The sequence below is a fragment of the Hippopotamus amphibius genome, chromosome X (assembly GCF_030028045.1).
Source record: "Hippopotamus amphibius kiboko isolate mHipAmp2 chromosome X, mHipAmp2.hap2, whole genome shotgun sequence".
In the NCBI taxonomy this organism is placed as follows: domain Eukaryota; kingdom Metazoa; phylum Chordata; class Mammalia; order Artiodactyla; family Hippopotamidae; genus Hippopotamus; species Hippopotamus amphibius.
Genome location: NC_080203.1, coordinates 83258237 through 83283421, shown reverse-complemented (window position 1 = coordinate 83283421; position 25185 = coordinate 83258237). Strand labels below are relative to the sequence as shown.

The 25185-nt window shown below is 37.7% G+C and overlaps 1 protein-coding gene across 2 annotated transcripts in view; it reads right to left on the bottom strand.

The window, feature by feature from the left end:
* Nucleotides 1-25185, bottom strand: part of MTMR8 (myotubularin related protein 8) — a 176201-nt gene that overhangs the window by 61431 nt on the left and 89585 nt on the right. For both annotated transcript variants that reach the window (XM_057718611.1, XM_057718612.1), the window contains 4 exons: nucleotides 20867-20992; nucleotides 19966-20015; nucleotides 15925-16125; nucleotides 13366-13494 (listed from right to left, as the gene is read on the bottom strand). In XM_057718611.1, the coding sequence (XP_057574594.1) occupies nucleotides 13366-13494; nucleotides 15925-16125; nucleotides 19966-20015; nucleotides 20867-20992 (506 nt within the window). The remainder of the gene's footprint in view (nucleotides 1-13365; nucleotides 13495-15924; nucleotides 16126-19965; nucleotides 20016-20866; nucleotides 20993-25185) is intronic.

Genomic DNA, 25185 nt, shown 5'->3' with positions numbered 1-25185 from the left:
GGGTGAAGGGGAAGCTGGGACGAAGTGAGAGAGTAGCATAGATATATATATACCACCTGTAAAATAGATAGCTACTGGTAAGCTGCTGTATAACAAAGGGAGATCAACTCGATGATGGATGATACCTTAGAGGGCCGGGATGGGGAAGGTGGGGGGGAGTCGAGGGAGGGAGGGAATATGAAGATATGTGTATAAATACAGCTGATTGACTTTGGTGTACCTCAAAAACTGGTACAAGAGTGTAAAGCAATTATATTCCGATAAAAAAAAGAAAAAAACTAACAACACTATAGAAAATGGGCAGAAGATCTAAATAGAGAACTCTAGAAAGAATACTTATCAATGGCCAAAAAGCACATGAGAACATGCTCAATGTTGCTATTTATTAGAGAAATGCAAATCAAAACTGCAATATGGTATTAACTCACACCAGTCAAAATGGCCATTGTAAAGATTACAAACAATAAATACTGGAGACGGTGTGTAGAAAAGGGAACCCGCCTACACTGTTGGTGGGAATGTAAATTGGTACAGCCAATGTGGTGAACAGTATGGATGTTCTTTAAAAAACTGAAAAAAAAAAAAAAAAAAACTACCATATGATCCAGCATCCCAACCTTCAGCATATGTTCAGAGACAACCATAATTGAAAAGGATACATGCATCACAATGTTCACTCCAGGAAGCCTGCTGGAAGCATCTGTAACAGCTGTAGCCAACAGGGGGCAGACCCTAGACACAAGAAAACCACAGTCCTATAATTTGTGCACCTGATCTTTTCACCTACAGGCCAGACCCCACTCTGGGACGAGCTGGGGCCTTGTAATGCAGTACCAGCAAGCCTGCTCTAGCCTTGACATCAGCCTAACCCACTAGTGGGCAGACACCAGCCATGAGAAAACAGCAGCCATGCATGCAGTGGACACAGCTTCCCCACTAGCAGGCCAGATTCTGCACTGGAACCAGTTGGGCCCTGGCCACACCCGCTAGCAGCTCAATAGAAGCTTTAGGACACCCCAGACTGTACAATGAACTGTGTCAGGAATAGGTCCCAAGCACCAGTGATCCAACACCAGCTTTTGGACCCCTGGGCCTTGTAACCAGACTATAGGATACAGCATTGCCTGAAAGTAGGCCTGCAGTAGACCCAGGACCTGGCTTCACCCACCAGCATGCAGGCAAAAGCTCTGGGGTCTTCTGAACCTTGACTACCCATCACCTGACTTAGCACTTGCACCAGAGCCCCCCAGGGTTCTACAGTCAGATACCTTTTGTCCCAGTCCCACCAACCATCAGCCAGCAGCTTCCATGTAAGGCAACATGTGGCAATCAAAATGGCTGGGGGCCAACCAAATTTACCAGACTGTCCACATATTCAGCATAACATAAAAGAAAGACCCACAAAGCCTACGTAGCAGGAATCCCTAGAGCATATATCGGATTCTGAGAGGGGAGCTTGCTGTTGGGATGTATTAGGACATGTCCTACAGAAGGCCACTTCTCTAAGGACGGTAACATAATCTACCAGATACATAAAAATAAAACAGCAACTTAGGAAAAATGAAGCGACAGAGGAACATGTTCCAAATGATGGAACAAAATAAAACACGAGAAGGACTAAGTGAAGTGGAAATAGGCAATCTACCTGAGAAAGAGTTCAGGATAGTGATCAAAAAGCTGATCAAATTAGTTGGGAAAAGAATAGATGCGCAGAGTGAGCAGTTAGAAGTTTTAACAAAGAGCATGACAACATAAAGAAGAACCAGCAATGAAAAATACAGTAACTGAAATGAAAATAGAATAGAAGGAATCAATAGTGGACTAAATGATGCAGAGGAACAGATCAGTGAGATGGACAACAGAGTAGTGGAAATTACTGATGCTGAGCAGAAAAAGAAAAGAATGAAATGAAATACAGACAGTTTTAGAGACATTTGGGACTATATTAAATACACTAATATTCACATTATAGGGGTCCCAAAAGGAGAAGAGAGAATAAGGACTGAGAACATATTTGAAGACATAATAGCTGAAAATTTCCCTAACCCGATAAAGGAAAGTGACATCCACGTCCAGGAAGCACAGAATCCAATACAAGATTAACCCAAAGAGTAACATACCAAGACCCATTGTAATTAAAATGGCAAAAGTTGATAAAGAGAGAATATTAGAAGGAGCAAGGAAAAAGTAACAAATAACATACAAAGGAACTCCCAAAAGGCTCAGCTGAATTTTCAGCAGAAACTCTGCAGACTTGAAAGGAAAAGTACCATATACTTAAAGTAATGAAAGGTAAAATCTTATAACCAAGAATTCAGTGCCTGGGAAGGTTCTCATTCAGATTTGATGGAGAGATCAAAAGCTTTACAAACAAGCAGAAGCTAAAGGAGTTCAGCTTTACATGAAATGGTAAAGTAACTTCTCTAAGAGAAAAAGAAAAGGCTACAACTAGAAAAATAAAAATTATGAAAGAAAGCTCATCAGAAAAACAAACATACAGTAAAGATAGGAAATGACCCACACACAAAACTACTGTGGAGGTTAAAAGATAAAAGTAGTAAAATTATCTACATCCACAATAAGCAGTTAGGGAATATATGAAAAAATATATGTAAAATACAATATCAAGAGATTTCTGTGCATTAGTTTTGTATCCTGCTAAATTACCAAATTCATTGATTAGCTCTAGTAGTTTTCTGGTGGCATCTCTAGGATTTTCTATGTATACTATCATGTCATCTGCAAACAGTGACAGTTTTACTTCTCTTCCAATTTGCATTCCTTTTACTTCTTTTCCTTCTCTGATTGGTGTGGCTAAAAATGCCAAAACTATGTTGAATAATACTGGTGAGAGGGGCACCCTTGTCTTTTTCCTGATCTTAGAGAAAATGCTTTCAGTTTTTCAACATTGAGAATGATGTTGGCTGTGGGTTTGTCAGATATGGCCTTTATTATGTGGAGGTAGGTTCCCTCTATGCCCACTTTCTGGAGAGCTTTTATCATAAATGGGTGCTGAATTTTGTCAAATGCTTTTTCTGCATCTATTGAGATTATCATGTTTTTTAATCTTTCAGTTTAATATGGTGTATCACATTGATTGATTTGCATATATTGAAGAATCCTTGCATTTCTGGGATAAACCCCACTTGATCATGATATATGATCCTTTTAATGTGCTGTTGGGTTCTGTTTGCTAGTATTTTGTTGAGAATTTTTGCATGTATGTTTATCAGTGATATTGGCCTGTAATTTTCTTTTTGTGGGGACATCTTTGTCTGGTTTTGGTATCAGAGTGATGGTGGCCTCGTAGAATGAGTTTAGGAGTGTTCCTCCCTCTGCTATATTTTGGAAAAGTTTGAGAAGAATAGGTGTTAGCTCTTCTCTAAATGATTAATGGAATTTGCCTGTGAAGCCATCCAGCCCTAGGCTTTTGTTTGTTGGAAGATTTTAATCACAGTTTCAATTTCAGTGCATGTGATTGGTCAGTTCATATTTTCTATTTCTTCCTGGTTCTATCTTGGAAGGTTGTATTTTTCTAAGAATTTGTCCATTTCTTCCAGGTTGTACATTTTATTGGCATATAGCTGCTTGTAGTAGTCTCTCATGATCTTTTGTATTTCTGTAGTGTCAGTTGTTACTTCTTTTTCATTTCTAATTCTTTTGATTTGCATCATCTCCTTTTTTTCCTGATGAGTCTGGCTAATGGTTTATCAATTTTATCTTCTCAAAGAACCAGCTTGTAGTTTTATTGGTCTTTGCTAGTGTTCATTTCATTGTCATTTATTTCTGATCTGATCTTTATGATTTCTTTCCTTCTGCTAACATTGGGGTTTTTGTGTTCTTCTTTCTCTAACTGCTTTAGGTGTAAGGTTTGGTTGTTTATTTGAGATTTTTCTTGTTTCTTGAGGTAGGATTGTTTTGCTATAAACTTCCCACGTAAAACTTCTTTTGCTGCGTCCCATAGGTTTGAAGTCATCGTGTTCTCATTGTCATTTGTTTCAAGTATTTTTTTGATTTCCTCTTTGATTTCTTCAGTGATCTCTTGGTTATTTAGTAGTGTATTGTTTAGCCTCCATGTGTTTGTATTTTTTTTACAGTTTTTTCCCTGTAATTGATATCTAGTCCCATAGCATTGTGGTCAGAAAAGATGCTTGATACAATTTCAATTTTCTCAAATTTACCAAGGCTTGATTTGTGACCCAAGATGTGATCTATCCTAGAGAATGTTCCATGTGCATTTGAGAAGAAAATGTATTCTTCTGTTTTTGGGTGGAATGCCCTATACATATCAATTAAATCTATCTGGTCTATTGTGTCATTTAAAGCTGTGTTTCCTTATTTATTTTCTGTCTGGATGATCTGTGCATTGGTTTAAGTGAGGTGTTAAAGTCTCCTACTATCATCATGTTACTGCTGATTTCCCCTTTTATGGCTGTTAGCATTTGCCTTATGTATTAAGGTACTCCTAAGTTGGGTGCATAAATATTTATAATTGTTTTCTTTTCTTCTTGGATTCATTCCTTGATCATTATGTAGTGTCCTTCCTTAACTCTTGTAACTGTCTTTATTTTAAAGTCTATTTATCTGACAAGAGTTTTGGGACTCCAGCTTTCTTTCGATTTATATTTGCATGGGATATCTTTTTCTATCCCCTCACTTTCAGTCTGTATGTGTCCCTAGATCTGAAGTGGGTCTCACAGAATATATATAGATCTTGTTTTTGTATCCATTCAGCCAATCTGTGTCTTTCGGTTGGAGCATTTAATCCATTTACATTTAAGGTAATTATTGATATGTATGTTCCTATTACCATTTTCTTAACTGTTTTGGGTTTCTTTTTGTAGGTCTTTTCCTTCTCTTATGTTTCCTGCCTAGAGAAGTTCCTTTAGCATTTGTTGTAAAGCTGGTTTGGTGGAGCTGAATTCTCAACTTTTGCTTGTCTCTAAAGCTTTTGATTGCTCCATCAAATCTGAATGAGATCCTTGCTGGGTAATCTTGGTTTTAGGTTTTTCCCTTTCATCACTTTAAATGTATCCTGCCACTCCCTTCTGGTACAGATTTTCTGCCAAAAGATCAGTTGTTAACCTTTTGGGGATTCCCTTGTATCTTATGTGTTTATTTTCCCTTGCTGCTTTTAATATTTTTTCTTTGTTTTTAATTTTTGTTAGTTCGATTAATATGTGTCTTGGTGTATTTCTCCTTGGGTTTATCCTGTATGGGATTCTCTGTGCTTCCTGGAGTTGACTATTTCCTTTCCCACATTGGGGAAGTTTTCAAGTATAATCTGTTAAAATATTTTCACAGAGCCTTTCTTTTTCTTCTTCTTCTTCCAGTACATGTATAATTTGAATGTTTGTGTGCTTAATGTTGTCCCCAATGTCTCTGAGACTGTCTTCTTTTCATTGTTTTTTCTTTATTTTGCTCTCCTGCAGTAATTTCCACCATTCTATCTTCCAGGACACTTATCTGTTCTTCTGTCTCAGTTATTCTAGTATTGGTTCCATATATATATATATAAATTTATATATATTCATTTAAAATATATATATTTTTTAATTTCAGGTATTGTGTTGTTCATCACTGCTTGTTTGTTCTTTCATTCTTCTAGGTCCTATTTAAACATTTCTTGTATTTCCTCCATTCTACTTTCGAGATTTTGGATCATCTTTACTATCATTACTCTGAATATTTTTTCAGGTAGCTTTCCTATTTCCTTTTCATTTATTTGGTCTTGTGGGTTTTTATCTTGCTCCTTTGTCTGCAAGATATTTCTCTGAGTACTCATTTTGTCCAATTTACAGTATTTGAGATTTCCTTTCCTTAGACTACAGGGTCATAGTTCCTCTTGCTTCTGTTCTCTGCCCATGGTGTTGAGCTTGGCTCAGTGGATTGCATATGCTTCCTGATGGGAGGGACTGGTGCTCTCTGCATTCTGGTGGGTGGGGCTGAGTCTTTTACCTCTGATGAGCATGGCCATGTCAAGTAGTGTGTTTTGGGGTGTCTGTGAGCTTAGTATGACTTTATGTCCTATGTGTGCTGACGGGTGGTTCTGTGTTCCTGTCTTGTTTGTTGTTTGATGTGAGACATCAAACAACAAACTGGGAGCTGCCAGCATTTGGATGGAGCTGGGTCTTAGATTCAGATAGCAGCCTCTGTGGGAGCTCTTGGTGATTAATATTCCCTGGGGCTTGGAATTCTCTAGTGGTTCTGGGTCCTGGACTCTGTGCTCCCACCCCAGAGCCTCAAGCCAGACTTCTGTCAGGGAACAAGGACCCTGCAAGTTGCTCATCATGGAAACAAATGGGATTAAAAAAAAGACTAACAAAACTCCAGACAAATGGCAAAAAGTGAAATCAAACAAACAAAAACAGAAATAAGGAAACATGCACACACACAAAAGAAACAGAAACAGAACTAAATAAAACAAAAAGCAAGAGAACAACCAGAGAACCAAAAGAACCCAAGGACGAAATCAAACAATTAAAAAGAAAACTAACAAAAACACAAAACCAAAAAACAAAACCAAAGCAAAGTGCCAAATAAAGAAGAAAGAAGCAAACCGACAAAAAAGATTAAAAACAAAAGAAATAAAAAGAAAAGGGGGAAAGAAGACAGAATAGAAAAGCAACATAGTAATAGAATTATATAAAAAATTAATGAAGAAAAAGCAAAAACACAGAACAAAGAAAAGCAAAGTAAAAATAGAAGCACATTAAAAATAATAATAAAATTTAAAAATATGTTCTAAAACATGAAGACCCCAAAAGACTAAAGAAAAGAAAATACTAAAACAACAAAGAAAGACAAAACACAAAAGAACAACCAAAAAAGAGAACAAAAAAAAAAAACAAGAACCAACAACAGAATGAATCAAACCATAATAAATATATTAGTAATAATTGTGTGTCCCTGGGATCTCAGCTGTCAGTGTTCTTGCACATGCCATGAGCCACAGCCCACCTGTACCTCTCCAGGAGGCCCTCCTTTGCCTCTGGGCTATTCTCTGGACCTGCTGTGGGCCCTGTGGGGATCACTCAGACTCTGATCTGTCCCAATTCCTGCACGTGCTTGCCTCTAAAGTCCACAGCTGCCAGAGGTAGACTGTTTACATTTGTGGGAACATTTACTGTCTACTCAGATATTCCATAGATTCAGAATCTACTCAGATATTCCATAGATTCAGATCATGGGGATTTAACCTGCAGCTGATGGAAAGTTTTATCAAGCCTCTTCCTTAGTCACCTCATCCCTGGGGTTTAGCTTTCATTTTATCCCCACCTCTGCATGTGATCCTCCCACAGGAGTGTGGTATTGAGGCTGCCTTGGAGCTCTTGGGTCTGCCCCAGTGAAGACAGGGTGCAGAGGTGGTATGACTGCTTGGACCACGGGAGCCCCAGCAGCACCAAATGTGGAGGGAAGCTAGCAGCCACAGGCACAAGAGATATGGCCCTCATGAGGGCCTTTTCTGGCACCTGGTGTAAGGCACTCAAGGGCCAGCCCTGGCCAGACTTTTTCTGGCACCCAGCAATAGGTGTGCAAGGGCCAGCCCTGAGAGGGCTTTTTTCTTTTAATTGCCTGGGGGTCAGTGCACAAGAGTCTGCCCTGAGAGGGCTTCTTCTATTGTCCGTCAGCAGGCACTGGCTTGTGGGGAGAGAGAGGCTACAACAGTGGCTCCACCCTCTGTGTGTGACTCAGCAGTAGTGCCCTGCTTCCATGACAGTCGCTCTTCCTCCATAGGCATTCCCTGCTGCAGATTTCCTCCCTCCTGTTTCCTCAATCCATCTCCCTGCAGCCAATAGCAGCTGTCACCCTGTTCTCCAATCCCACACTCCAGATCTCATCCCCCTTGCACACCTGTGAACACATGTCCCAATCTGGGGCATGTAGGTCCACGGTATGGACTGTCTGTGTAGTTCTCACTCTGTCCCATCTGCTATAGATTGTCTGCTTCACCCTCCTCAACAGCCTCAAATGTGTCCCTCCTGCCCCAATCCATTTCCCCATTTGAGGGGGGGTTTCCCCAGATTCAGGAATCTCTGCTGTGCTTCAGCTCCCCCACCCCATGGTGCAGGTCCCATTCCACTTCCTCTCCTCCTTCTCCCTTCTTTTCTTTATCCTAACCAGTTATGCAGGGATATTTACAGTCTTTTTCAGTGTCCAAGATCTTCTGATAGTATTCAGCTAGTGTTCTGTGAGAACGGTTGCTTCTATAGGTATATTTCTGATGCATCTGTGGAGAGACATGAAATCCACATCCTCCTACTCTTCCACCATCTTAACTCTCTGACATTTTATATATGGAAAACCCTAACGACTCCACCAAAAAAAACTATTAGAAATAGTTAATGAATAAAGTTGCAGGGTACAAAATCTATATGCAAAAACTGTTGAGTTTCTACACACTAATAACAAACTAGCAGAAAGAGAAATTAAAAATAAAATAATCCCATTTGCAATCACAACAAAAAGAATACCCAGCAATAAATTTAACCAAGGAGCTAAATGACCAGTACACTAAAATTTATAAGACACTGCTGAAAGAAAATCAACAAAACACAAAGAAATGGAAAGCTATTCCGTGGTTCTGGATTAAAAGAATCAACATTGTTAAAATGTCCAATTTACTTAAATCAATCTACTGATTCAGGGCATTCCATATCAAAATCCTGAAGACATTTTTCACAGAAATAGAACAAAACATCCTAAAATTTATTTGGATCTTTAAACGACCCTGAATAACAAAATAAATCCTGAAGAAAATGAACAAAGTGGAAGTATACCCTCCCTGATTTCAAAGTATACCACAAAGCTGCACTATCAAAACAGCATAGCATTGGCAGGAAAAAAGATACACAGACCAATGAAACAGAATTGAGAGCACAGAAATAAATTCATGCATATATGGACAATTAATTTATGACAAAAGAGTAAAGAATGTACAATGGGGAACGGTAGTCTCTTCAATAAATGGTATTAGAAAATCTGGACAATCCACATGCAAAAAAAGAAGGAAATGAGACCACTACCTCATGACAGACACAAAAAGCAAATCAAAATGTATTAAATCCTTGAATGTAAGACCTGAAACCATAAAACCCCTAGAAGAAAACATAAGCAGTACACTCTTTGACATTGGTCTTAGCAATATCTTTCTGGAAATTTCTCCTCAGGCAAAGAAAACAAAAGCAAAAAATAAACAAATGGGAGTACATCAAACTAAAAATCTTCTGTACAGTAAAGGAAACCATCAGCAAAATGAAAGGACAACCAACCAAATGGGAAAAGTTATTTGCAAATCATATATCTGATATGGGGTTAACATCCAAAATATATACAGAACTCATACAACTCAACAACAAAATAAACAACCTGAGAAAAAAATGGGCAGAGGATCTGAATAGACATGTTTCCAAAGAAGACATACAGAGGCCAACAGGCACATGAAAAGATATTCAACATCACTAATTATTAGGGAAATGAAAATAAAAACCACAACATATCACCTCATGCCCATCAGAATGGCTAGTATCAAAAAGGCAAGAAACAAGTGTTGGAAAGGATGTAGAGAAAAGGCAACCCTGTGCACTGTTGATTGGAATGTAACTTGATGCAGCCACTATGGAAAACAGTATGGAGATGTTTCAAAAAGTTAAGAATAGAAATACCATACTATCTAGATATTCCACTTCTGGGTATTCATCTGAAGAATGTAAAAATAATAATTTGAAAAGATACACACCACTCCTATGTTTGTTGCAGCTTTATTTACAATAGCCTAGGTATCATAACAACCCAAATGCTCAACGATGGACGAATGGATAAAGAAGATGTCACATATGTATACACACACACACACACACAATATATATATATACAATGGAATACTACTCATCCATAAAAAAGAAAAAATCTTGCCATTAGTGACAGCGTGGATGGATACTAAGGGTTTTATGCTAAGTGAAATAAGTCAGATGGAGAAAGACAAATACTGTATGATTTCACTTATATGTGGAATTAAAAGAAAAATGAGCAAACAAAACCAAACGAGAAAAACACACAGATACAGAGAACAGAATAGAGGGAGAGAGGAAGCACATATACAGGCCCATTGCAATAGGCTCCAATATAGCTCATCACAGCACTGGTCAGAACCCTAAACTGTTGATGAAAATGGTCAGGGGAAAATGGTAGGGCTGTTTCCTGAAGGAAGTAGGCAGAGGGGTTGGGCTGGAAAATCAAGCTCTGACTACTGAGGCAGAGAAAAGCAGGTGCCCCCACCCCACAAGAGGGTCAGGCTCAAGAAGAAACAACTAAGGCTAATCTGGCATCACCTATTAACAAATTAAATGCACCCATTCCCTTCAACCCACATATTCCCTTCATTAGAATCTATTCAATAGACTTTAAAGGAATAAAGTGATTTAACTGACAGCTTCCTGGAACCTGCATGAGAAAAGGGATGTCCAGGTGGTCTCACCTGGGTGAAGATGACACCAAGGGAGGTAAGACATAAGCTGTGCCTTGAACGCCCCAATTCATCATTTTTTACTTTTAATTTTTAATTGTAACTTTCAAATCCATTTCTGTATACATTTTAGAACTGTCTTTAAATGCATTAAAGGGACATATCTGCCAAGATTTTTAAGCAAATTATTTTTTTTGTTTACCTGAAATTCAAATTAAAAAGTACTTTGGGATGGGTATAAACAAGAACACAATATACCAATATAGAACTGCTAAGAAGGAAATTTGTAGTTGTAAATGCATTCATTAAAAAAGAAGAGAGATCTAAAGTAAATCACTTAACTTTACACCCTATGAAACTAAAAGTGAAGAGCAAATTAAACCCAAAGTTAGCATAAGGAAATAAATAATAAAGATTATAACAGAGATAAATGAAATAAAGATTATAAAAAAATAGAGAGGACTTCCCTGGTGGCACAGTGGTTAAGGATCCACCTGCCAATGCAGGGGACATGGGTTTGATCCCTCGTCTGGGAAGATCCCACATGCCATGGAGCAAGTAAGCCCATGCACCACAACTATTGAGCCTGTGTTCTAGATCCTACGAGCCACAACTACTGTGCTCATGTGCTGCAACTATTGAAGGCTGCACTCCTAGAACCTGTGCTCTGCAATAGGAGAAGCCACTGCAATAAGAAGCCCTCACACTGCAATGAAGAGTAGCCCCCGCTCTCTGCAACTAGAGAAAGCCTGAGTGCAGCAACCAAGACCTGACACAACCAAAAAAAAAAAAAATAGAGAAAATCAACAAAACTAAAGTTGGTTCTTTGAAAAGATTAATAAATTCAACAAAACTTTAAGCTAAACTGATTAAAAACAATGAGAGAGTGCTCGCTTTGGCAGTACATATAATTGGAATGATACAGGGATTAGCATGGCACGTCTGAAAGAATAACAAATTTGTGAATTATTCCATATTTTTGCTATGAGTGTAGAGCTTTAGTGTTCTCACAATAAAAACAGCAACAGCAAAATGGTAACTGTATGAGGTAGAGGATGTGTTAACTGATCTTACTGTGGTAAGCATGTCACAATATTTACATGTATCAGATCATTACATTGTATACCTTAAACTTACACCATGTTATATGTCAATTATATCTCAATAAAGCTGGAAAAAATGCCTCCAAAACCCCTAAAAGTCATAAATGTATCATTTAATATGTATTATCCAGTTTACATACAGGATGCTTTTGATATTAAAGGAAGGTATTTTGGCCTCAAAAAATAAAAGAAAAAAAGAGAAAAGTCTCAAATTACTAAAATCATAAATTAGGGATGTTACTACTGAACTTACAGAAATAAAAAAAAATATGAGAGAAAATCATGAACAATTACATGCCAACAAATTAGGCAGATGAAATAGACAAATTTCTAGAAATACACAAACTACCAAAAATGACTCAAGAAGAAATAAAAAATGTGAACAGACCTATAACAAGTAAACACACTGATTCAGTCATCAGAAACTTACCAACAAAGAAAAATCCAGGATCAGATGGCTTCGCTGGTGAATTCTACTAAACATTTAAAGAATTAACAACAATCCTTCTCAGACTATTCCAAATATTGAAGAGAGTGGAACACTCCCAGCTCATTCTATGTGGTCACTGTAACCCTGATACCAAAACCAGACCAGAACACCACAAGAAAACAAAACTGTAGATTAATATGCTGTATGAATACAGATGCAAAAATCCTCAATAAAATGCTAGCCAATATTAAGAGGATTATATACACCATGATCAAGTGGGATTTACCCTAGGAAAGTATGGGTAGTTCAAAATCTGAAAGTCAATGTTATACAGCACATTAATAAAATTAAGGAGGAGTTCCCTGTTGGCCTAGTGGTTAGGACTCTGGGCTGTCACTACCGTGGCCTGGGTTCAATCTCTGGTCAGGGAACTGAGATCCCACAAGCCATGTGGCATGGCCAAACAGAAAACAAACAAACAAGAATATATAAAAATAAATAAAATTAAGGAGAAAATAACACATAGTCATCTGCATCTCAATATGATTCAGAAAAAACATTTGATATAATCTAACACCCTTTCATCATAAAAGCACTCAACAAACTAGAAACAGAGAGGAATGTCCTAAACATGATAAAGGTCATTTGTAAAACCAAACCAAACAAAACAAAACAAAACAAAACAAAACAATAACATACTCAATGGAGAAAGACCCAAAGCTTCGAAACAGTACAAGAATGCCTGCTTTCACTACTTCTATTCAACATTGGAAGTTCTAAACAGGGCATTAGGCAAGAAAACAAAAGGCATCCAAATTGGAAAGGAATAAGTAAAACAATCTCTATTCAGAAATGACATGATCTTACATATATAAAATCCTAAAGAAAATACAAAGTAAACCATTAGACCTAATAAATGCATTCAGTTCTGTCTTGTACTCATTGAGTTGTGGTCAGTGAGCATGGCACCCTCTACTTTACACTTTTGGGGGAAAGTAGAGCGAACAATACCAGCACATTCTCTTTCTCTGTTTTTCCTTCTCTTTGTAGGGAAAAAGGATGGGAAAGAAGAGGAATATACAAGGAAAGACTAAAAGGAATGAAACAACCTACATCTTGACTGGTTGTATTACTACAGATCAACTATTGTTTCTAGTTTATTTCCCTAAACAAGTAACAACAAAGCCCTGAAAACCAAAAGGAGTGTGATCTTGTTTTCAGAGGCAGCAAGGAATGGGTGATCTGGGGAGAGACTGTCCTACTCCATAGCCAGGCTTATGGCAATGATGTCAGCTATACAAGGAGAGGCAAAGCAGCTGAGGCCCTGGGCTTGCTGTAAGAAAGAATGGGACAGCTTAGGAACTTACTGAATGTTGTAGGGCACAGTACTAGGATGGAGTACCCCATACACAGTGAAGCCTTTATAGAGAGGGTTGCTGAAGTCTGGTTTCCTCTGAACCAAGAAAGGCCACACGGAATGGGTTTTCTCATAGATTCTGTCAGAAAAGAAAAACAAGCCAAAAAATTAAAAGCAGCAAGCAAGTAATATCAACAGTCCTGTTGAACTTAATAATCATCCAAATTTTATTAATAAGTAACCTAATTCAAGACAGAGGGATAGGATATGATAGAAGGAAAATGAAAATAAGTGGTAATTCACACTGATAGAGTAACAAATTATCTGGGCTTCAACTTACCCATTTTTAAATGAATTAGAGGTTAGAAAGTGATCCACATTGAAGAGCAACAGATGCTGAGTATAGTCTCTGCCACTGAGTAGCAATGTAATTTTAGGAATGTCCCTAGCTCTTTCTGGGCGTATTTCCTCATTTGTATAAGGCGGCCTTTCAGGTCTCTTCCAAATCTCCGATTCTATGAACTAATGACCTTTCCAGTTTTAAAAAATCTAGAATTGCTTTTAAAAATCTGGTAGGTTAACAGAAAAACTAGAGGGTCAATTTCTGGCTTTTCTATATTTTATTTTATTTCAAGCCTGCTTCTCCTCCTCTCAGAAGGTATAAAACAGTGAAAGACAATTAGTAATTTGTATTAGCAAATAGTTGTGAGTTATCCTAGATGAGCAGCACAGACTGTGATATCTATATTGCAAGACTGATTCTTCTTATACCTTAGTTGAATCCTTGGGGAGCCACTTAGTTAACACTTCAAAAAGCATGGGATCCATTGTCCCCAATGAGAGCTGCTGCATAACCATGAATGGGAAGTTCATTTGCTCACACAGTGTCAAAGAAAGCTCAAGGAGGATAACAAAGAGAAGCGGTATGGGTTGTAGGACCTAAAAATTGTCTTGTAATTTTAGAATCCTCAAACCATTTCAATGAGGCCAAGGGACTTATACATCCATCTTTCTCACTTGTTGTTGGTTGAAAAAAGAAAAATAAATCTTGCAGAGGTAAGGTAACTTGTATTTGTTGAGTATTTACTGTGTCAAATACTGTTCCAGACTCTAACTTAAATACCTCATTAAATTTTCATAATAAAACCCTGTGAGATATTTTATCCCCAAAATAACAATGAGAAAATGAGACAAAAATTAATTTGCAAAAGGTCACATAGCTAGTAGGTGACAGAGCCAAAATTTTAACCCAGGTCTCTCTGATTCTAGAGTCCATGCTTTTTCTCTTATGGATGAATGATATTTCTGCTTGTTTTATGTAATCACTATTTTAACATATGTTCAAATTTTCAACTTTTGTACTTTTACATGGAGATTCAGATTTGTGTGGGGAATGGGTCTAGGATACATTAGCCTCATTTTAAGAGGCTGGAAAAAAAGAATACGTAAAAGATCTTAGATTTTAATGCTAGAAAAGCAGGTCAGAGACAGAATGAATGTGTCTAAAAACATTTGGGAAGGCGGTAAGAAAGTTCTAGTTACAAAATGAAATAGAAATGTGCATAGAAGCTACCAAGTAAGTACAAATGTTAAAGCAGCAAGATTCATCACTGTTCTCTGTGTTGACAAGAAAACAGAATTAGAGATGTCATCTGATTCATCCAGGATACATCATAGAGGGGCCTGAGAACGTGAGCTAACTGCTACTCAACCAACAATTATGAAAAAAATAGTGGGTTGTGAGATAGCTACTTCCTTCTCTATTTCTTTTTCTCTGACTCTGAAATAAGGAGAATACTATTCACAAAAACTCTATCTTGTCAACTTCAAAAATTATTTATGTTTTATATATTGTGAGGATGTTAAAGTCTTATGCAAATCAACTGCCTACAGGAGCTGGGAAGATAACATTAGAAGTGCACTAAGAATAAACTATAGAGAGTGATGAGAACTGTGACAAACAAGAATGAGTTTGCTTCATTCAAATGGAGCAGCTGTTATTCAGCTCTAGCTGACTACTGCCAGTAGAAAATGTAGGTCCAGTACTGCCAGAGCTCCTGATTTTGCAGAGTATCTTGGCACAATGGCTTTTTGATTTAGGAAAAAATCCTTAAAAAACTGGATTTTTATGTGAAATATCATGATATTTAAATGTTGACAACTAATTCACAGTTTAAAAAATACTCCACAGACTAAAGAAAATTTGCCTGTTAAGCCAGATTTGGCATATGAGCTTCCATTTGGTGATCTTTGACACAAATGATAAAGGACTGTAGCTAATGACTACTCATACTTGCACAGTTCCTTACAAAGTCCTTGCATATCCATTGTTTTATTGGTTCCTCATGATTGCTCTGAAAAGTAGGTATTATCCGTATTTCACAGATAAAGAATCTGAGGTTTTCAGGAATCCCCATGCAAACACTGAGTGCTTTATGCTTCAAAGTTATTTTTATACTTGTCATCTCCTCTCCTTTCCTGAACTGCTATCCCAAATTCAGAGTGGTGGGTAAATTTCTTTTACACTGATCCCCTCTCCCTTCAGTGTTTTCTCACAAACTGAATTCACCTCAAATCTTCTCGATCCTTCTGGCAGTTTCCAAGGAAGTTCCCAAACTGGCAGGAGAAAACATGGTCATGAATTTCCAGCAGGAAATTTTCATTAAACTCAAAGGCACAAGGAAATTGTTCCATTAATTGCCAGATACAGTCTAAGAACTGTGTGAAGACAGGGGATACTTCTTTAGAGTCCCCATCCAGGTGGCCACACCTGAGAGATGCAAATAAAGGTAAAGAAAGACAGTGATTAACATCAGGGAATCCACCGTTTGGAATAGGCTATAGCAAGGTCACCTTTTGTCTCTGTTGACATTGGTAAGGAAACACCTAATGCCAAAATGTCACGCCGAAAATCAAAGTTCATTAATCCCAATGGACCTCTTAGCCACCAGCATCTTTCACAATTATCCAGATTGTAAGCCCTTTGGTCATCTATTCTATTTACTTTTATATGCTCTACAATAGAATTTTCTGTACTGATCGAAATGTTCCTTATCTGTGCTGTCCAATACGGTAGTCACTAACTGTTTGTTAAGCACTTGAAATGTGGCTAGGGTGACTAAGGAACAGAATTTTCCATTGTATTTAATTTTTTTAATTACTTAATTAATTTATTTATTTATTTTTGGTTGCGTTGGGTCTTAGTTGCAGGCACATGGGATCTTCGTTGAGACATGTAGGATCTTTTCGTTGTGGAGTGCAGGCTCTTCACTGCAGCACTCAGGCTTCTCTCTAGTTGTGGCATGCATTTTCTCGTCTCTAATTGTAGCGAGCAGACTCCAGAGTGCATGGGCTCTGTAGTTTGCAGCACGTGGGCTCTCTAGTTGAGGCATGTGAGGTCAATAGTTGTGGCGCATGGGCTTAGTTGCCCTGAGGCATGTGGGATCTTAGTTCCCCGACCAGGGAATGAACTCGCGTACCCTGCATTGGAAGGCAGATTCTTTACCACTGGACCACCAAGGAAGTCCCCAATTTTAATTAATTTTAGTTAATTTAAACAGCCACATTTAGCTTCATATGAGCAAGGACCATATCTATGTTGCTCACTGGACAGTGCCTGGCATGAATAGGGTATTTAATACATTTATTAAATGAATGAAAAAACCTCATCCCAGAACTGTTTGTTTCCTCTCCTATGATGCCCTCATTCCCAACTCTGCCATCCACTAGAAACCCTATTCCACTGGAAACAAACATGGCATACTTAGCTTCTACGCTGAATGTTCTACCGTTTGATTGAATTGAAATCTGCCTCACCAAGGACACTACTTCTTCTTGGGGCCCAAATCAAATGGAGAATGCTCATCATTCCACTCTCCATGTATCATGATCCTAAAACAGAGCATAAGTGGGATCGGCTTCTCCTTGTTACTGCTACTTTCTACTACTCCTTTCACTCTCTTAAAAACACTTCCATTATGGGTCACACTGTTGTTCACTTTCCTCTATGGTGTCTTCTACAATCTGTGGGTCACTTCTCCACATTTTCTGAAAAATCTGACTCCAGTCATAAGTACTTTTCTTTGGTGTCAATGCAGATGACCTACACTTGGCCTAGCAGGTTCCTCAACTAACTCAAATCTAATTATCTTCACCAATCTTTACCTCTACTTCACATCAGCCTCTCAGCCTCTCGTATCCATGGCTGTTTCTTGACTTTAAATAAAGGTTCTTCCTCCACTTTTAAACCTTAATCTTAATATCCTACTCTGATCACCATGTATTATATTTCCAAAGGCTACTCATCTAACCTCCTCCAGCCCTCATCTCTGGACCTCTCAACTTTCCAGATTCCTACTAGCTTCCCTTTCTTCCTTACCCAGCCTATATTCTATGGTCTGCCCCATCAACTGTTCTCTCCCATTTTCTTCAACTTTCTGGTCTTTTTTGTCATTATTCTCCTTCAAAATCCAAGCATTGATGAGCCTAAGAAACTATGTTCTCTACTCCCATATCCTTACCGATAAATGCTGCTTGAGAAAATTATAAAACCATGCAAATAGACACCATAAGTCTCCATATTCAGCTGGAACTTAATTGCTCCCAAATAACCTTTATGTGTATCCTTAACACAGTTTTCCCATTAACCCTTACAGCTCTTGGAAATTTTAAGCTATCGTCTCAAACCCTAACCCATTTCACATTGATGTCTACAGTGTTAATGAAAAAGATCCAGGGTATCAAGTAAAAGTATCTAACATCTGCCTCAGACACTCACAAACTTAGTTCCTTCTCTGCCTGTCCTTCCATGTAGTCTCCATTCAAGAGGTGTTCTTAGTTATAACACAAGCTAAATATTTTCATTTGGACTAAAGCTTTTACCCCTCTTGTCTCCTCAGGAGTCTTATTCTACCAAACACCCACTGTTTCTTTCAAACTTCAATCTTATCTTCTTTTTTTTAAAAAAAATCTTTTTAACGATGCTTTAACTTCCATAGTGCTTTATAATTTTCAAAAGTATCATACATATGATTTCATATAATCTCATAATAACACTTTTTTAAAATCTCCTACCCCTGTCTTTCCCTCCCCCACCCCTCTTCCCATTGGTAACCACCACTTTGTTCTCTATATCTGTGAGTCTGATTTTTTGTTATATTCACAAGTTTGTTGTATTTTTTAGATTCCACATATAAGCAATATTATATAGTATTTGTCTTTCTCTGTATGACATTTCACTTAGCATAATGTTTTCCAAGTCAATCCATGATGCTGCAAATGGCAAAATTTTATTCCATTTTATAGCTGAGTAATAGTCCACTGTATGTCTACATACAGCATCCTCTTTATCCATTCATCTGCTGATGGACACTTAGGTTGTTTCCATACCTTGGCAACTGTAAATAATGCCGCTATGAACTTTGGGGGTGCATGTATCTTTTCAAATTAGTGTTTTTGTTTTCTTCAGATACATATACCCAGGAGTGGCTATCATCAAAAAGAACACAAATAACAAATGTTGGTGAGGATGTGTAGAAGAGGGAACCATCCCACACTGTTGGTGATTATGTAAATTGGTGCAGCCACTGTGGAAAACAGTATGGAGATTTCTCAAAAACTAAAAATAGAATCAACCACATCTTCTTAATGTTCTAAAATGCCATCAGTTTTAGGAAGCTTTCTTTGCCCAGAATGGGTAAGGTTCCCTTGTATGTGTTTACCTTTGACTTAGCACTTATCTTACTATACTATCATCACTGATTTTATTTTCTATAAAAGAGGAGACAAAGACCATATCTGATCCAACAGTCTCCTTAAAACCTGGCATATTGCCTGGTCCAATGTTTGTTGACAAAGGAAGAATAAATGGACCCAAATAGCTAGAGGGCAGCAATCACATAAAATTAAATGGATACACAGCAATGCAGGAGAATAAGACCTGAATAGTAACCTCCTTGGGGGTAAAACACATTTTATGTGCCTTTGGTACCAGCTCAGTGTCTAATAGAGTATACAGCATACTTTTAGGTATTCGGTAAACATTTATTATTGTTCTCATAACACACATAAGGTCTCAGTGAGGCTGTTTGACATATAGCAGCATTAGATCACTAAATAAATTTCCTTGCATCCACCTCTTACCAAAGAACAGAAATCTGCACATGCCTTTTTTTCTTATAAAAGGTTAAAAGGTGCATTGTCTTAGATATTATTCCCTCTGCCTGAATGGGCACTGTTCTCTCTAGCAAACTCCTATTCATCCCCTAAAATTCATCTTTAAATACTGCCTATTCCTGGAAGCCTATCCTGTCTTCTTCAAACACAGTTAAATACTTTTTCTTCTGTAGCCTGTGATATCTGTTCTTCCCTGAAATATCTAACCATTTGATGTAATTATTTTCTCACTTTGAAGGCAGATATGATATTCTAGTCACCCTTGTAGCCCTAGTCCCTTAGCATAGTGTTTGGAATGTGTGCTTCTTGATGTAAAGAAATGTATGCCATGTTCAACTTACTCTTCCTTCTTACACAAGAACATATCTGGGTTTTGATAAATCTCACCCTAATAAATTCTCCTTAGCCTCCACCTTTAAAATGAGGATATTTTTACCTTTGGGAGAACTTGTGGCCCATGGATATCCATTCCTTCTCAATCAGTATCTTCATTTTTATACAAAAAGAAAAGTTTGCATTAGGAAAATCATAAAATTAATTAACCATACCTATAAAATATCAAAACACTTTGCTGAAATGGACTTTGTACAAATTTGTGTTGAACTGATCATAAATAAAGTTAATTTCCCAAATGATAAATAAGTAAGTAACTTGGATTTCATTTAAAGGCCTATACAGGCTGCCTTCAAATTTCAAAGCTCTCAGGAAAAATTATTTTGGATTTGTATCCATTGTCACATTTCTTTTGTCTTTTACATAATGTCTGACAAGTCATTTGAGCCATAACTAAATGCAATCTTGATAAACATTTTAAATTTGACCGATGAAAAAACAGGAATCTAAAGGCAGTATTTGAGTTTATACCAAGAACAAATCTTGGTATAAACACATTTTCAACCATTAAAAAAAAATAAAGCATTTCCAAAAGAAAAATGAGAATAAACTCCTCCTGTGAGTTCTGTTTCATAGAAAGACAAACTAAGAAGCCTTGGATTCAGCACCAGAAAACAATCATGAGTTTGACATCCAGACAGCTGATGTTGAAAATGGTGAGCCCATCAGTCTGCTTGTTTAACAGTCATCCATTCAACTTTGCAAACTTTTTGAGTTTCAGCCTATTACATCTAACTTATCTTTTGATGGGTAAGAAACTATGTTGAATGTGCAACGGAAAGTATATAGACTGTAAATGCCTAGTTTAGTGGAAAGAAGCTAAATTGAAAAACAGCTGTTCTTGTAGACCTCTGTTATAGAAAACAAGTTGATTGAGAGTTATTTTTGATCTATTCACAATCTCCCACTTGTGCAAAGTAAAATGTAATCACTTGTTCTCTTACCATGAGTCCTTTGAATGTCCTATAAAATGGATCTAGGAGGATGCTGGCCACAGAGCAGACCTGTGCTGTGCGGTCCCACCCATCAGAACAATGGACTAAGACATTGGTTTTTTCTACCTTCACTGCCTGTGAAGACAAGAGGCAAAAAGTAGCATAAACAACTTTTACATAGCATGCTGGGCTAATAAACAAGGTTACCATCCCTACAGCAGAGAACTTGGTCTTACTGGGCTACATTAATTTCTTCTCATAATATTAGCATCCTATACGGGAAATGAAAAAGAAAATAAAGGAGTATAACAGAAGGTGAGCTTACCTAGTAGGAAAAGAAAATAAAAACCAACACATGATACAGAGTAAAAAGAAAAACAAAAAGAAGTTACATTCATAAAACTTCTGAAGAAGACATGGATCAATTTTCAGAGAAAGGAGTGGGCAAGAGAAAGAATTAATGCTCAGAAACAGACAGGAGAATTCTGCATTCCAGTCCCAGACCTGACAGTAATTTCCTCTGGAATCTTTAGCTATTTAGTCTTACTAATATAAATCCTTCCAACTTAAGATGGAGAGGTTTACCTGTCTTAGGTCAGTTTCTATACAATCAGAACGATGTAAAAATATTGTTAGCTACTCAACCTGGGCAATTTTGGCAACGGTAGATATTGAGCATTCACTTATTCATTCTAACACTTAATTATGTATCCCTCTGTGCCAGGTATGTGCTAAGGATTGGAGATACAAAGATGAGACAGTTTCTGCCTTCAATGAGCAAATTAGTCAAGATGACCAAAGGTAAATAAATAAATACAATGCAGAGGAAAAACTGCTGCTATAGGGTAATGTGTAGTAACTATAGCCTTTTGTAGGAGCCAGGGAAGCTTGAGCCTAGAAGAAAATGTAGGATTTTCTCAGGTGAGAAAGGAGAGGGAAATTTATTCACTCATTCATTCATCTGGCTCACCTAGCCAATAATTACTGAGTGACTATACAAGATGCACTATGGCGTGCACTGGGGATACAAAAAAGACAAACACTTAAATGAATGACTACAAACCAATGATAACTAAAACAATAAAAGTTAATACCAGGTACAACAAAGGCACACAATAACTAAAGAAGGGGAGACAACTAAAGTGGGTCTTGTTAGATGTAGGCATTTGTCAGATGGACCAGGAGGAAAGGACATTCCAGGCAGGGGGCATAATATGACAACATGTACAAAGGCAAGGAGGTATGGCATAGGTGAGGAATTCTTCACTAGCTTGGTGCTTGAGGCTAGGCTGGGAGTGAGGGAGTGAGGAGAGACAGGTCTGGCTACGAGGGCAAGCGTCAGACTGACAAGTGTACATTTTATCTGGTGGCAACAGGGAGTCACTGGAGTGCTAAAAGCAGAGGAGTGCCATGATCAGATGTACACAATGTGGTGACAGTAAAGAGAATAGGGGACATAAGTTTGCATTTAGGAAGACCAAAGAGCTACTAAAATTTGGAAGGGAAACAAGGGCTGAATTAAGGTACTATCTGTGGGGCTGAAAAAGAGAAGAAGAATGTTAAGAATGAAAATTTAACAGGATATATTTAGAGAATGGATGTGCCATGAAGGAAAAGGAAAAGTCAAAGATGACTCTTAAATGTGTTACTTAGTAACTAGGTGGATGACAGTACCATTAGCCTGAACAGGGAACACAGAAGAAGAAACAAGTTGTAGTTGGTGTTGGGAGTAGGTAAGATTTCATTTGGGGCCATGGAGAGTCTGAGGTAGTTGGGGGACATCCAATGGAGCATCCAGTGGACAACTGTATATGTGGGTCTGGAGATCAGGAGAAGGAGGAAACTGAGCCAGAGTATAGACTTAACCACTACATGAATAGAGATGGTAATGGAAACTGTGCATGGCTGGTGCTATCCAGGCAGAAACCAAAGTGAGAAAAGAAAAGACCTTAAAATGTAGTAACTATTAAAGGAAAGTAGAGGAAGGGGGTGGGGCTATTCCAGGAGTCAGGTTGTGAAAAAGAAGCCTGAAAGGTAGAAAGAGAACCAGGAAATAGTAGTTGGATTAAGGTCAGGACTACAAAAATGGTTCAAAGAGAAAGGGGATAACAATGCCAAATGCAGCCACATGGTCAAAATAGAACAAATATTAAAGAGTGACCCAGAGATTGACAAGTTATGGGTCATTAGTGACTGCAGCAAGAACAGTAGTATGTAAACTGGATCACAGTGAATTGAAGAGTGAATGGAGGTGAGGCAGTGTGAATAGGGAAGGCCAATTACTTTCAAGAAAGCTCTAAGAAGAGGAAAGAGAACAGTAAATAGAAGAGGATAAGAAAAGTTATTTTCCTTAAGAATAAGAAAGCATTGAGCATATTTCTGAGGGATGAAGTCAGTGAAACGAAAAGGTTGAAAATGTAGGGAAAAGAGGTTCCTTGAAGAAGGAGGGGATGGAATTAAGAATACAGGTAGAGGGATTAGTTTTACACAGAACAGGAGGCACCATTTCCTCTGAGATAGCAAGGAAGGAACAAAAAATTTGGTAAGAATAGTAGTGGGAAGATGAGAGATTGCCTTTTTCTCTAAAGAAGGAGACATGTCTGATGCGCTTATAGAGAGGGGAGTAATAGTGGTGTAACCAGCTTGAAAGCAAAATACAAATTAGCAATATCTGCTTTGTGGAACAGGGCCGGGACCCAACCAGGGGCACATAAAATGACTGTTAAGTGGTCTTAAGACTATAGATTACAGTCAACATTATAGACTATAAACCTGTAATTATACCAATTAACATGGCTATGGGATTTATTTCTTTGTAGCAATGTTTAGTAGTCAGGGTATAAGAGCAGAGAAAGTAGAGAATGAATGGGATTAGCAGGGCAGGTAGAGTGGAAGGATAAAGAGGCAAGGTGGAATGGATGAGGTGCTACACCACTAAGTCTTGGCTCGATAGGGAAGAAGGTAGGAAAAGGTGGAAAAAATGGCATTAAAAGTGTAGAGGTCTCCATGGGATAGAAGCACCAGGTTATCTGGAGTGAGAACTGGAGTATAGAAGCTCAAAGAACTATCAGTGCAGAGTGTTTTATAGGTTGTACATGGACATTCAAATCTCCTGGGATTGAAAGGAAGAATCAGGATGGAGAGGAAACCACCTACCAAAAGCAGTTTCCAAAGTCCTTAATGGAGAAAGAAGAGTCTCTAGGAGTGGTGCAGAGTGGTATAGCTAACTGAAATAGACCTAAAAGGATGAATGGGGTTTTGTAAGGAGCAAAGAGAATATTGAGCCTGCCATGGACCACGCAGTTCATGGGGTGTGGGAAAATGAGTAACCTTTGTAGTAGAAGATAAAAGAGAAATGATATTCCTAGAAGGATAGTTAGGTTGTAAGACAAGAGTTGAAGAGATCTGGAAAAAGGTTTATCAACCTTTTAAACTCCTCAGTTAACCAGATACCTCAGGTAGTATCAGTGCCCTAATAGTAGCAACTACACTCTCCTTAGGGCTCCAAATGGAGTGAAAAGTCACTGGTGGACTGGAAAAGATGCTCAGTTTCACAAATGAGTAAAGAAATGCAAATTAAAACATGACATAAAATGCATCACCTATCAAACTGGCAATGATTAAAATGACTTATGATAACCATTGCTGGCTATGTGGAGAAAGAGGCATTGTTGGTGGGAATGGAAAGTGGTGCAACCTATTTGAAGGGCAATTTGGCTACATCTCATAAAGTCTGAAATATTCATACTCTTCAACTGAAAATCCACTTTTAAGAATGCCCACACATATATGTTCAAGGATGGATATTTGATGCAACAATGTCTGCATTTGTGAAAAATGTGAATAACTGAATTGCCCATTAACAGGGACCATGATTAAAAAAATCACTTAATGGAATAATGAGGTAGCACTGACTGAACTGACCTGGAAAATGTTCATCATACATTAAGTATAAAAAGTTAGTTGCAAAAAATATGCATAACATAATCTCATTTTTACAAATTAGTAATAATATATGTAATTATATATTTATATATATATATATATATATATATATATAAAACCTCTAGACCTGTACTGTCCAGATGGTAGTCACTAGCCACAAGTGGCTGTTTAAATTGATCAAAATTAAATAAAATTAAAAATTCAATTCCTCACTCTCACTAGCCATATTTCAAATGCACAACTGCTACATGTGGCTAGTGGCTCCTGTGTTAGTACAGATCCAGAACATTTCCACCATCACAGAAAGTTCAAATAGTGCTGCTCTAGAGACATACATTAAACTATTAATAGTGATATGTGTGTTGTTGGGCAAACTACAGGGA